Source organism: Molossus molossus, unplaced genomic scaffold, assembly GCF_014108415.1.
Source record: "Molossus molossus isolate mMolMol1 unplaced genomic scaffold, mMolMol1.p scaffold_m16_p_3, whole genome shotgun sequence".
NCBI lineage: Eukaryota > Metazoa > Chordata > Mammalia > Chiroptera > Molossidae > Molossus > Molossus molossus.
In genome coordinates, this window is record NW_023425366.1 from 53,986,969 (window position 1) to 54,001,977 (window position 15,009).

The 15,009-nt window shown below is 36.9% G+C and overlaps 2 protein-coding genes across 7 annotated transcripts in view; both read right to left on the reverse strand.

The window, feature by feature from the left end:
- The window catches only part of MTX3 (metaxin 3), a 760,898-nt gene that overhangs the window by 248,286 nt on the left and 497,603 nt on the right, over positions 1–15,009 (reverse strand). The window lies entirely within an intron of this gene.
- HOMER1 (homer scaffold protein 1) overlaps positions 10,469–15,009 on the reverse strand; it is a 122,216-nt gene continuing 117,675 nt past the window's right edge. For 3 of the 6 annotated variants that reach the window (XM_036279104.1, XM_036279101.1, XM_036279103.1), the window contains exon 9: positions 12,398–12,659. In XM_036279104.1, coding sequence (XP_036134997.1) covers positions 12,471–12,659 — 189 coding nt within the window. In that variant the 3' untranslated portion in view covers positions 12,398–12,470. Of the gene's footprint in view, positions 12,660–14,652; positions 14,721–15,009 lie in introns of those variants that run through there. The other 3 variants (XM_036279105.1, XM_036279102.1, XM_036279108.1) reach the window with 3 other exon arrangements.

A 15,009-nucleotide genomic window follows, 5' to 3' on the forward strand; every position in this document is an offset into this window, starting at 1 on the left:
CTACTGGGGAAAAACTCCTCTGAACTATCCATCAGAATGGACTTTGTGACTACTAAATGAAGACAGCGTTGCTGCCATAGACCATTGGTCAACCTTAGAGATACGGTTAAAAACCCCTGCAAAATTATCTGACATATCCTTTATTTTTGAATGATCTAGTCTGCTTTTTGCTTTTTTGCCAAACTCAAAATATATTTGAGACAATTTATTATAAACATATAAGGACCATCAGACTAATGTAACAAGACCAAACTACTGATATAAAGAAAAGAAAATTAGGAGCAAGGAACAAATAAGGGCCAAGAAGAAGAAAAAAGAACCAGAAGTATAAGAACTCCTATTTGAAGAACACTATAGGTATTAAGCCCCACCCAAGTCTGGTCTTCAGCTTCCTAGCAGCCAGGGTGATGAGGGAATGATGGATTTATGTAGTTCTCATTGCCTAGAAATAAGAAGCATTGGCCCAAAGGAACAAATCTCTTTAGTCTTAGCCTTTGAAAACAATTTGCGAGAGACCTTTTCTTAAAAGGGGAATTGGGCCCCGCCGGTGTGGCTCAGTGGTTGAGCGTCGACCCATGCACCAGGAGGTTGCTGGTTTGATTCCCAGTCAGGGCACATGCCCAGGTTGTGGGCTAAATCCCCAGTGAAGGGCACGCAGGAGGCGGCCGATCGATGTTCTCTCTTTGATGTTTCTATCTCTCTCTCCCTCTCCCTTCCTGTCTCTAAACTCAATAAAGAAAAAAAATTTTTTTCCTAAAAAGGGGAATTGGGTAACATAGTAAAAAGAAAATCCTAGTAGTACATTAACATGCAGGAGAAAACACCCTGTGTACATGGACTATGATCTGCCTGCAGGAACATTGAGGAGATAAGGCTACATCATACTAACATCAGTTGGGTCCTGGTAGTCAGAATCCCATCAGCCCAGCAGCCCCAGGCAACCAGATCGTAGCTTCACATTTGGATGTGAAGCAGATAATTTCCTGGTCAATAAGAGATGTCACAAAGAATTTTAGTTTGTAACCCTGAACTATCCCTGGTCTGGATCCCACTGATTTAGTATAAAATTAAAGACAGTTATTAATTTGACTATCTGGAGTCACCTGCTAGTCAGTCCTTCTCTAAGTCATTTTGGACCTTTCTTCAAGGCTCTAAGTCCATTTTTCTCTGCACACCCCTTTAAATGTCAGGGCTCTCTAGTGCTCTGGTCCTGTTGTCTTCACCCTCTATTTGATTTCATCTGCTCATGGCTTCACCAACAGCCTGCTTTATGGTAACTAACTACCGAGTTCATTTCTCCAGCCTACACTTCCTTCCCAATCTTCAGACCCATGAGACTTCTGGAGAAGAACCTCAAACTCAATAAACAAAGCTTACATTTCTTCAAACCAAATCTGGAAACCTAGAAGTCCTCCAGTTACCAAGGCCTACAGAGTCTATTGGTGGTAGGTATATTTTCGTGGTTAGGGTGTGCAAAGAATATAATTTGTTTTTCTCAATTTTGTTCTAAAATATATTCTGCCTGGCATCAGAAACATTGCTTTTGTCAATTCAAGATAAACCTAGCCAATCAAGGTTTCCCACCTCCTGCATGGCATTACAACGAGGTTCCGTGCAGAGTTAAAGTGCTTGGGGAGCGGGGGAGTGGTGGGTTCTGCTCTTGATCCACCTCTGCGAGTGCTGGCATTTGCTCACACAGCTGGGCTCCCTCTGGCCCTGGTCACCGGCACCTTTCTGCACCAACCTCCACTGACCTGTCCATCTGATCTACTCTTTGGTTCCAGGTGACTGTCCCAATTCACTAGCTCCTTTGCCAATCACTTCTGCACCTGCTGGAGAGGGTCAGGCAGGGAAACTGCAGATGCTTTTCTATGCCACTCTGGGGTTCCAAGAAACTTGGCAGGGACTATCGCAGCTTAGACACACCATGTCACCATTTCCTCTCAGCAGCTGCTGCACCATCCTGGCCAGGGGAATCCTTGTAGGCACTCCTGGAAACTGAGGCACAGGTGTCTTCTATTTGATCCTCAATCCTCTGCGGGGGTTCACTTACTTGTCTCTGATCTATGGCCGGCATGTTAGAGGGAGGGGACAGTGCTCAGGGACCCTTCTCAGTGATACTTGCTACTCTGACATTATCTTGTTTCCAGTCAATTCCTCTTGCTGTCCCATAAGAGGTTTTTTTTTTGTTTGTTTGTTTGTTTTTTAAATCTGATTTGAGAAGAGAAATGCAAAAGTAGAGAACTGAACTGACTCTCTCATTAGTGCAGTAACAACCCAGCCCCAAGGGCCAGGGAATAGAATGCTTTGGCTATTGTCTGAATTGTGGGTGAGGGGAAGGGAAAGGAGCAATAAATGCCAGAGAAGCAGAAATTACAATTTTCAATATATTACCCCGTCACATACCTCCAGTACATCTCTCATAATTAGTTCAGCTGCTAGTCCTTTTTGTTTTTGTTTTTTGTCTCTTACTTAAACTGCTATAATTAAAAAAAAAAAAAGTCATCCTGAATCCTGAATCTGGTCTTACAGAACCTTACTTTAATCTATTTTCCCCCAGTTTTTATGAGATATAATTGATATATATTGTATAAGTTTAAGGTGTACAATGTGTTGTATACATACATATTGCAAAATTATTACCACAATAAAGTTAGTTAACACCTCCATTACCTCACATAGTCAAATTCATTGTTGATACTGTGGCCAGTGATTTGCTTTAGTTTCTAAAATGTAAATCCAATCGTGTTACTTCCCTCCTCCAGGGTTTTGGTGGCTTTCCACTGCCCTTAGGAAATCAGAACTGCCAAGGACAGGAAACAAGGTCTCAGCTGGAATCTGCCCACCTCGCCTGCTGTGGTGGCCCTAAGCCATTGACGGGTCCATCGGGAGTCAGACTGAACTCCAGTGTATGGCTCTTTGTTCTTGTGAGGCATCCTTTCCCCGAGGCTCTCTGGCCATCACTTGAATCTTCCAAGTAGACATCTATTCATCTTGACAGCTCAGCTCAAATGTCATCTCCTCAATGACCACAGATGGACTAATTTCTTCCTCTGTATATTCATCAGAAGCAACGGCTCCTTTATAGCATTGTCGCGCTGCACATATTGAACACATGTGCTTTCTTCGCTAGATTACGTTTCGTACGAGTCGGTATTGTATCTTAGATCTTCGCATTCCCAGAGCCTAGTGACATTGTAGGTGCTTATAAAATGTTTGAATGAACAGCCAACTGGCAAAGAATGCTACTAGAAGCAAAGCCAGCAGTCAGGTGACAGAAGGATCCTGGCATAAGAGGGAGGCACTGTCTAGATATACTATGGTTCAAGAATCTCCCTAGTCCTCCTTTCCTTTTAAATCCTGTCCCCTTTGAAGGCTATGAAGCACAGCACTTTGGGTTTGTCCTACATGCCTCTGGTGGTCCCCTAGTCATCCCGATGGTGGCACTATACAACAGTTGGTGGCCCATCACTAAGCAAGGTTAAAATTCACATTGGGTATCCTCTTTGTTCTAAGGCAGTAAGCATATTCAGTTGTTCAGCAAACTTACTGAACAACTGGTTTGTCCAAAGCATGTTCTAGGTGTTGCTTGTAGTATAATTTATAAATATTTTCATCAAGATCAGTTAAAACATTTTTTGAATTTTTCAGGAGAACTGATTCATCCAGTTTACCCTGATGGATTATAAGAGGCAGTGTGGGACATTTGGTAACTGGGTACTAATCAATCCTAATATTTAACGAAGTAGCCTCAAGGTCAGGAATAAAGTGATTGGTATAAAGAGGAAAGAAAAATATGCAAATGTTTGAACATGACACGTGCATAAAATGCAACTCTGAAGGAGTTAAAAAGGGTGAGGCAGGTCTATATGCACCATCTTGGCCATATCTTCCAAAGAAATTAAGTAAAAAATAGCAATTGTAGAACAAGACATGCCATATAAAATTTATGTACCCCCTGCCCCCCAAACAACTAGCTATATCAACAAATACACATTGTATATAAATGCATATAAAATGCTGAAAGGACATATATTAACTAGATTATAGTAATTTCTAGGGATGAAACTGAAGAGTGAGTTTTGCTTTATCTGTACTGTTAAAAACATTTGCAAAAAAATCATACAAGAACCACTGGCATAATTAATTTTCTAAAAGGAGAGCAGGGAGGTAAACACTGAAGACATAATACTATTGTAAAATGGAAAACAAATGTTTCTCGTTAAGTGACAGGTTGTTAAATATTGTGAATTTGTAAACTTTTGTACCTGTACCTGCCTTCTTATAACAGGCCTGCTGTTCCCAGGTGGGGCACGATGGAGTGAGAGGGGCCCAGGGTTAGCAGGCAGAGGGCCTGTGTTCTATTCCTTGTTCTGTCTCTTACTTGGCCAATCACTTAATCTTGCTGAGCCTCAGACTCTACGAAATCTATAAAATCGGGATAACAAACACGGTTAAGTCACCACATTGTTGTGAACTGCTGTAAGACTGCCATGTGCCATAGACTGTGAAGTTCTGTTTTACAGTATTATATGTAACACAGAATTTTAATGCATAGGGTGTAACTCTAGATAAAGATTCTGCTCAAGGAGACCAAGCTTAATCACTAAATAGAAAAATATAAACAATGGTGGTTTAAAAGTTAGTTTATTTGACAATTCACAAGTGATTTGTAAATTCTGTGGATAATTTGGAGCCAAATTTGAAAACCAGTAGCTCCTTTACTTCCTGGAATGTCTAACATGCTCTAATTTGCCCAAGTAGTGCAAGTCATGTCTACCTGAGAAAGTCAAGTTAATTTTAATTTTAACTTAAACTAGAAATAAAAATCAAATACCATACAGCAGTCTGAAACCAAATACAAGGAGTATTTTGTTGTTGGTTGAGCTCACTTCTACCAGAAATAATTTGTATACAGTTACCTGTTTATGAATCAATAGAAAAGTCAACTCTCTAAACTTTCTATGGCAATGCAAACACAAAATCACCTGGTCCTAGTGGTGAATTCAGTATCAAAGTAACATTTAAAAAGACACATGCAATACACTTAAGCCTCTAGAACTTGACTTTGAGGAGAAGCAGGTGAGCCACACGAAGATAATAAGCCAAGTTCTACTAGGAAAGTGTTAACGTCTTTTCTGTTACCCCCCGCCCCCCGCCCCCGCAATCTTTTAGAAATGACAGCTACATGGAAGTCCAATTATTAACAGAAAGAATAGTCCATAACATTTAATTTAATCAACAAGTCAGTGGGAAAAATGAAGTCATTTTCGTAACACACATTTGAAACTGGGTTTACAGAAGACCGCAGTTCTCTCAGGTAGATCCCCTCTCTGGGTTTCATTTCAGTTGCACAGTGCTGAGAAAGCCCCGATTCACACTAAAAAATGGTAGCGCTTCTTTACCAGCTCACCTTGAAACACCAAGATGCTCTTCAGTTTACCAGAGATGGCCTTATTCTGGCATCTGCACATAGACAGTTAACCTGGATTTCAATGTTTTGAAATGTTGTAAGTAGTGTATTTGACCTTGTTGGTTTTACTTTTTTAAGTTAAAATATATTTTAAAATCAAACATTAATGAAGGATCTCAACAGAACACAATCTGAATATTACTGCCTTAGACATGAGTTTATTTATTTTCGTATGAAATCGACCTGCTTTTCTGAAACTCCACTCTAGGCTTCCACGAGTGCCCACATTTTGGTTGTCTGCTCTTCCCTCTTGGCTGTTTCTTCTGTTTCTTTCACAAGCTCTTGTCCTATACTGCACCTGGCCCACAGTGACATTTTTATCTTCTATTCTCCCCATTTCTCATGCCCTTAGTTATCATTACCTATGCTGACAACTCCCAAATATCTGTCTCCCAAATAGATAGCTCCATGTAGACTTGCATCTCCACTTGGATGTACTATAGACATCTTAAACTCAACACAACTCATCATTCATCTTGCTGTGTCTCAGCTCCTCCAAAACTAAGCGCCCCTCTAAAATTCACTCTCTCAATAAATGGGATTGTTCACCTGGTTGTCCAACTCAAGATCTAGGGAGTCATCCTGCATTCTGCTTTTTTTCTTGTCATCTACATTAGCCAACCAGCCCTACTAATCCCACCACCTAAATACTCTCTGAATCAACTGCACCTTTTCCATTCCCACTGCCATTGCCACGATGCAGACTATCAAGAGGGATTATTGTACTTTACAAAACTACCTAGAGTTATAAAGCGTACTTTCGTTACATCACTTCTTTACAAAAAAATCCTTAAATACCTCTGCATTGCCTTCAGAATAAAACGCCAAATTTTCACACGAAAATTCCTGTTCTACCCTTTGCCTACGTCTCCATTACACTCTACAATTCTCTTTCACTTTTTTTTCTAATAGTTAGCCCCTCCTCCTACATCAAGATTCAGACAGGTACCATCCCTTCTGGGAACAACTTCACTGCTTTTGCCTCTGGGCTCCTTCGTGTGAGTGTTCTTATCACAGCACTTTGCACTGTAAAGTAACTGAGTCCTGCACTAAATTATGAGCTTCTCTCTCGTTTCTCTTCCAAACTAGGGTCTGGGACATAACAGGTGCTCAATAAATGTTTTAATTGCAAAAGTAAGAGGCATGACTTAGAGGCCAATGAATCACTTACAGATCTATTAACAAGACACTAACCCCATCACTGTGACTTCCCAGTGAGACGGCACCTTGCTTTATGAATCTTTTCAATTAAACCAATTCAAACCCAATCCTTCTGGTTCCTCAAAAAGTTAAACATAGAATTACCACATTATCCCGCATTCCCATCCTAGGTGGACACAAAAACAGGGACTCATACAAACACTGTACATAAATTTTCATTGCAGAATTATTCACAACAGCCAAAAGGTAAAAAATGACCCATGCATCAATCAATAGATGAATGGATAAACCAAATGTGGTATATCCAGATAATGAAATATTCAGCATTGAAAGGAATGATTTTTTTTATATATATGCCACAATAGAGATGAACCTTGAAAACAATTTACTAAGTAAAATAAACCAGACACAAAAAGACAAATATTGTATGATTCCACTTATATGAGGCATATTACCCACCCAGTGAGTTACTTCTGCTGCTGATCTAATGGCTTGATCTACCTGGAGAGGACTCACTCAGCTTCTGTGGAACCAGAGTTGACCACAAACTCACCCTGTACTGACTGCAAAACATCCTGCTGAAACTACTATTTAGTGTTGGGGGATGAGTTGTATAGGTTTACAACTTCTTTCACTAGGGAACTTAAGAAATGAACTGCCTTCCCGAGGCCTTTATAAATAGTTTGCTGCTTAAGTTTTATAGACTGAGTTCTGCTTATAAAACTTTCCTTATATTATCTGAAGTCCGTAATTTTTAAAAAAAAATTGGGACTAAAACATACATATGACACTTGCAAACAAAATATAACTTACAACTGAATAACAAGCATAGTAAAAACCAAAGGAAGCTAAAGGAAGAAGTTCAAGGAGAGTGAATATAAATTATATAATTAAGAAGTGCCCTAACAGAGATATTCTCCAGAGGCAAGCTAGAGAGAAAAATTGTATCAGAAACATGAGCAAGATTTCCACCTTTTTTGACTGGTGTACTAGATGACCAGACTGATGGCTGCAGGTCCAATCATTTGAGCCTATTCCCTTCCTTCCCCCACTCCCCTTGCAAAGGAACACCTCTGGATGGGCCCTACACGTAGAAATGAAATGTCAGCAAGTGCCTGTCATATAGCAGACATTCAGCCAACTCTCCTTCATGTTTCATTTAATTCTGAAGTTGTCAGGAAAGCATTCACTCTAGGTACATGTGCTTTCTAGCTGTGTTTTCTGAAAGAGTCATTGCACTTAAGGTACAACAATCAAGTAAGTCATAGACACAAGTCATATAGATATGACACTGTATATATGCACATATAGTAGCAGCTATACAACACAGATAACAAGATAAAATCATGAATGTTGTTATAAAAATATTGACAAAAGACATTTTTCTATGCTGCTGGGCTAATTTTGCATTTATTAGACACCCATTATACCTTAATTTGGTGTTATTAGGAGAAATCAGAGTAATATACCGGTCCCTGGGTAGATCAGATGTGAAATACTGGCAAAAGTAGGTCAGAATCCCACAGAATGGTGAGTTCTGAACCTTAGGTGTCTTATCTTAGGTTATACATCCCAAGACAAATACAAGGATCTTCTGAAAGCCTTTGAAATTCATTAGGACAATCCTGACTCATTTATTGAAAAGTAACAGCAAGGCAGGAAATAGCACTTTATGTGCATCTGGCTGTCCTGCTGTCCCTTAGAAAAAACTGAAGTCACATCATGTTCCTACTCTCTCTGTGGGCTCTGCTTTTGCTCATACCCCCAAAACCCCATCCCCAATCCTCTTCCAACCCAGACATACTCCTGATATCCTCTGGAATGTGTATTTTAAAGGACAGAAGTGTCCTTAAAGAGATCAGAGAATCAATTAGAAGTCGATTGGGATCTGTGTGGCCTTCTCCCTATTCTAGTCCAGACGTAATTTCTCACCATACATCACCTGTTATTGGCCAAAATGATGTACAGCGACGTTTCTATTCTACCTAGTGTACAAAGCAGAAATCACTAGGCAGTGAGTGCAGACTTGAGTTTTTGTGGGGTTTTTTCTTGGATAAAGTTGTTAGCTATTTTACAAGACAATATATAAACAAAAATGAAAAACATTCATTTCTTTAATTCATTAACTATACTTCTATTTGTGTGACATCTATATATCAGTTTCCCATAGGAAAAAACTGTCATAAAAATGTAAGGTCCAATTTAATGTGAATATGAAGATCACTTCCACAATTCAGAGTAAGGTAAGTGATGCATCTGTTGCCATTCTAAAATGATCCTTTTCTAGTAATTTTCAAAATAATCTCTCACATGAAAATCATCTCAACAAATTACACTGTAGTATGCTACTTGAGAAATTCTTTAAAATGTGTCATTCTCACCTATTTCTTACCTGAAAGTTTTCTTCTTTAAGTTTTATATAAATTAATTTACTTCATGAATGATAAGAGAACAATATTAAATATCCAGAAGACAAAAGAATTTCTTGAAAAATAAAATCACTGCCACCAAACAAATTTTCCCTCTGGCCTGCCCCCACTCCAGAACTGACAGGAATCGGAGACAAAGTTGAGCAGCATACTCCAGAGTTAAAAACACATGGAAGACTGTAACACTCGCATTAAAGAATAAATTTAATTTTAACAAGGAATTTAATTCTTTAACAAACAAATGAGTTTAAAAGGTGGTACTGAGCGTCCCTTTTTCAGTTCCACTTGAAAAAAAAAAGTGTAAGTTTTTTCTCTACTGTAATTGCTTCCCAACAGTTCAATGACAGCAAAACATTAAATCTATGATGGTGCTGGAGTCCTTCTATAGGAACAGGGATGCACCTCGTGAGCTTTGTACATCTGCAGTAGGGAGAGAAAAAGGGGAAAAGAGAGAGGGAGAGAAAGAGACAGAGAGAGAGATAGAAAGAGAGACAGAGAGGAAGAGGAGAGACAAAAACTAATTTTCCAGGCAGGGAAATACTTACAAAACCTTTTATGTCAAAGTTAGGATTTCACAACATAACACACTAATGTAAAATCCAGTAGCACCTGTAAGATTTAAGTAAATGCTGCCATCACTTGAATGCTTTTTAAAAAATATCTGTAAAAGACTCAAGGAAAAAAAGATAAAGTACATTCTCCAGAGAACAACAAATGTATTTCAAAATAAAAACTGTATTTTTGTCTTTCTTTTTTTTTTTTTTCAGTTGTTTTTTTGTACAAGAATTCATAGTTTTCATATAACTTATACAGAATGGGATCAATCTCTGCTTTCCTTTTCTGTGTCACTTCAAGTCCACATGTTCAGGCTATAGTCCCCAACATTATCTTCCGACAAATATATCACCACAGTTTGATCTAAATATAGATACATTATATAATACTTGTCTCTGGGAAAATCAAACTTTAATATGCAAACTTTTATTTCTATAATACAGAAATGGAGAAAACTACAGTAGGCACACAACCTAATTATGACTTATAAATGATGATTCTAGATACTCTCCTACCATAAATTAATGTTTAAAATAGTCTTAAGATTTTATTTATATGTGCACTTGTGTCCACCTTATCCCATGTACTATACACGTCTAATGACAATCTGGGAATTTAAAGGTGCAGCCCTCAAGAAATTGTTAAATCACTTTTTAAAAAATTAGGCTCTATCGGACAAGGAAAAAAGAAAATTTCAAATTTTAAATTTCATATCAGTAGGAAAATACTAAAAATAATTTTCTGTATATACATATGGGTATATGTATATATTGAATTACACACATCTCACATATCAATACAATTCAAGTGGAGACATTTTGATGAGTTATTTTCCCACTAAATAACTATGTCAAAATTTAAAAATATCTTATTACGTCATTAAAATAATTCACTTACCATTTTAACAGCTTACACTGTTTGTTTTTTTTTAACTCTTCATATTATATTCCCTGATCCCTAGAGTTAAATCCCCTATTTAAGTCAAAATCTGGTGCTCTTTGTTACTCAGAAACTGATAGATAAAATCACATTTACTTCAAAATTCTATCAATCAAATAAATTTTATTACCTGATTTATCAGAGAAATATCTCAGCTCTGAGCTTGTGTACCTACATTACCTTCCCTATAATACATAGGTGAGGAAAATACCCTAAAATAGATGGAGGTAACTTACATAATGTTATAGCACATATAATACATGATGATTAAGTGTCTGATAAAAACTTTTCAGAGACACCTGAAAACTCACTTTAGAAACTAACTTTAGAAACAAACCATTTATTTTTCACTCTAATATAAATATGTATGTATTTCTATACATACACATACATATATAAAACAAAATTGTCTATGTAGGGTAGCTGTTTATGAGTGAAAAAATGGTTACAAATTGATTAGTTAGCTTAATTTTGTACTTAACAATTCAATCTTTTTGGGATACAAACAAAAAGTCAGTGCACTTTGTAGACTCCATAGAGTCAGATACCCCAAGCATACACTTTGAAAAAGAACCCTCCTCAACATCACAGGCATTGTACAGCGAGAATATATGGACTGATGCAATTCCTACTCCATAAGCAGACTAAACAGCACTTGGCTTACCTTTAAAATAGCTTCTTAAAAGAAATATATAAAGAAATGCATCTTTGCTAAAAGTCTTTTAAAATTACATCAAAACAACATTAAAACCTATTCACTGAGAAGAGCCTATTGAATTGAACTCCTGTTTTGAAATGCCTAGTTAACAGTTCAGAATATTGCCTTGTGAGGTTTGACTAGAGATATGGTTGATGTGAAGATTCAGAGTACACGGCTCAATCTCAATAGTCCTCTGTTCAGCTGTTTGATGGAAATGGATCCCCTTTAAAACCTGAAAATGATCTATAATAAAGAGTTCCCCAATAACCATAATTATTTGTAAATTGAAATGCATTGATCATTCAGAAAAGATTTCTTGCAAAATATATAAATAAAGGTAACTGCATATTCTGTAAATATACTTAACATTGCTAGACCGGACCGTCAGTGACGGGCTGCTATATTTCAGTACTGTGTCAAATTTATTAGAAATTTAAAAAGAAAAATTTCTGAGGGACTCAGCTGCCTTCGTTAGTTGGCTTTAAAATGTGTAATAAAATGGGAGACAGTGTCTTCTCATAAATACATGGAATCAATATGGAAAAGTAAACTATACAGTGAACAAGGTTAGAGAACACCAGAGTGTAGCAGAGTGGTCACCAGAGTGAAATATCTTCCCACATAAGAAAGGGAAGAGCTCTATACACCCAGTCATAGGAAGCATGCTTCAATTACAGATGAGCTCTCTCACTCCTGGCAAGACTTAATTGGTAATGACACTGCTTCTCAACAGTGCAAAAATATCCTGAGAAATTATTCAGATTATAACAAAAGACAGGGCTTTCATCACTAAGTTTTTGCACAAAACACAGCTTTAGATATCATAAATAAATTAATTTAAAAAGCAGATAGCTTTCACTGTGTTGAACACAAAAAGGGGGATTTGACCCAGACATTGTTAATTCTCCCATTGGCTAATATCAGAAAAAAAAGGATTGCATTAAGTGTCTATAATTTTCTAGTTAACTATGGCCAATAATATACATGGAGGTAATTTGTAGTTCAAGTGTTTCCTCTTTTTTTTTCCCCAACTAGCTACAAGCTGAATTCTAAAATTTACACTGAAATATACAATTCCAATTTTCAAAAAAAAATCCTCCTCCTGGAGGAGTGATATTTAAATTTTTTGTGCAACCTTGATGCAGAGCCCAAACAGTCCTATGAAGAGAGACAGTGTATTTTTTAATCAATTGGCACTGAAATGTCACTTTCCTTAGCTGCATTCTAGTAGCTTGGCCAAGTTATCTCGTAATTCTGTTAGTTCAAATATTTTTCCATCAAGAATTTCTAAGAGTGTCTTCAGGTTATTGCGAAAAGCTTCTTGTTCATTCTGACTTTTCTCCAGACGTTGCTCTAAGTCGGACAGTTGTCCCTCCAGGTCTTTGTTCCGAACTTCTACTTCCTTTAGAAACAAAAAGTGTGATATATATATACAGGTCAGTTCATGACTTAGAAAACAATGTTAATGATTGTTATTACTAATATGGTGGCAGTTATTGCAGTTTGACCATTAGGATGAGCTTCTGAATCGCAGGGTAACACAACTTTAGGAGATTTCAGACTTTGCCATCTGAGAAATCCATCTGGTTTTACTGACTTGTTTAATCATGAATTCATCTATCCACCCAATAAAAATGTACCTGCCTGCTTCCTTTGTGCCAGGCAACCCCCTGGACACTTCAAATACCGAGACAGTATTGAAGGCACACTTTGAGGATTATCTATATCTCATTTCTGTTTCTGCTCACGTGCTTTTCCTAATGCACAACTGTTAGCCATCACGGATGAAAGCAGGCAGAGAAAAACAGAGAACTGAATTTTTTCTCCTTATTGGCAATTCTGGAGAAAGACTGAGAGAAGAAAATGACTCCCTAAAATGAAGTTTTAGAATCCTCTGAATATGTTAATTATTCTTTGTTTTGCCTCAAGAGTGAATGAATGCACAGAATAGGAAATATAGCTAGATTGCTAAAAACTGTAGTGAAGATATATAATAACTGTATATACAAGAATGATAAAGCTAACAATTTCAACACACTTGAAATCAAAGAAAGAAAAAAAATCACAAAAAGGAAGTTCATGGCAACAACAAAAAATTTTAACACAATAAATTCTGGCACACTTAGACATTTTTATTGCTCTAAAAATGTTTCTGAACATGCCAAATACAGTAATTCTATAAAATAAAATAACATGAGCTACAGATTTAATTTTGATAAAAAATCAAATTGAGAAAACTAGCAGAAAACAACTATTATACTTTAAATAAACTACTCAGACAAGCAAAGGATTAAAACTTATAGTAGTCCCCTTATCTGAGGGGACACCTTCCAAGACCCCCTGTGGATGCCTGACTGCATAGTACCAAACTCACAGTACAAACATAGTACATACCCATGATAACATTTAATTTATACATTAGGTACAGTAAGATATTAACAATATTAAAATAGAATAACTATAACAATATATTATAATAAAAGTTATGTGAATGTGCTCATTCTCTCTCAAAATAGCTGATAACTCAGATGGCTAGTAAGTGACCAGTGGGTTGGTAGCCTATACAACCTGGATATGCTGGTTGATTTATGTCCCAAGTGGAACAGAGCAGGATGGCTAAAGATTTTGTCACGATGCTCAGACTGGTGTGTAATTTAAAATGTACAAATTGTTTATTTCTGGAATTTTCCATTTAATATTTTCAGACTGCCGTTTACCACAAGTAACTGAAACCACAAAAACAAAACCCTGGATAAGGGGGGAGCCTACTGTATATTCTTTTGGGAAAGCTCACTTTTACATCTGAGAGGAATTAAGTGGATGACACAATTTATATTCACATATGCAAATTATATGGGATAATGAAAAGATTTTGGTGTTAGTGACACTATATGAATCAGCCTCAGAAACTATTATTTCAAATGTTAGTACATCATTTAAATATACATCTCTAAAAAAATTCTATCAAGTCTAAAGGATAATGAAAGAATTTCTAATTATGGAAAGACAATTTGGTAAATAAAAAGAACTGCACATCTGTATGGATGAAGACAAACACTGGGAATTAATGTACAAATAGGAAATAGAAACTAGTTCAGGATTTTGGGATTATGGGTACTTTTTCCCAAAATTTGTCTTATAATACCTTTAAAAGTTAAACTTTTGAGAAAAATAACTGGGAAATGGCTTGAATACATAATAAGAAAGTAACAGTTGAGTTGGGATTCTGAACATGAAGAAATGTTCACATGCTTTGACAGAAATAACTAAGATCAAGGCTTAAGCAAGGATGCCTGGGAAATATAAAAAAGGAATTGAGTACCTATAATGATTTATAAATGAAGAATTTAAGGCATCTCAATCTAATCTTAAAGTATTTACTGTTAGATGTTTACCAGGTATGTTTTTAATCTCTTTCCTTTGAATGATCCACAAGATGAAGATAGTAAACTGAGAGCAGAATCTGAAACCAATAAAATGTTTATACATTTAGAAGGCAAGTTCATGGAGGCTCTAAACTATGAGGGAGAAAATAGACCCTCGGATCAAAACCTAAAAATTCCACTCATGACTGCACAGCATGCTCTCTTGCCTGCTTAAACAATAAGCTTAAGAGCAGAATGTTTCCGATTATAAAAATAGATGAAATGTCATTCACTAGAAAATACCCACTTCACCAGGCACCACCCAGTTTGCCCTCTGAAACCTTCCTTAAAAATGAAAGGCTTCCTTGTTCTCCTTGCCAATCAATG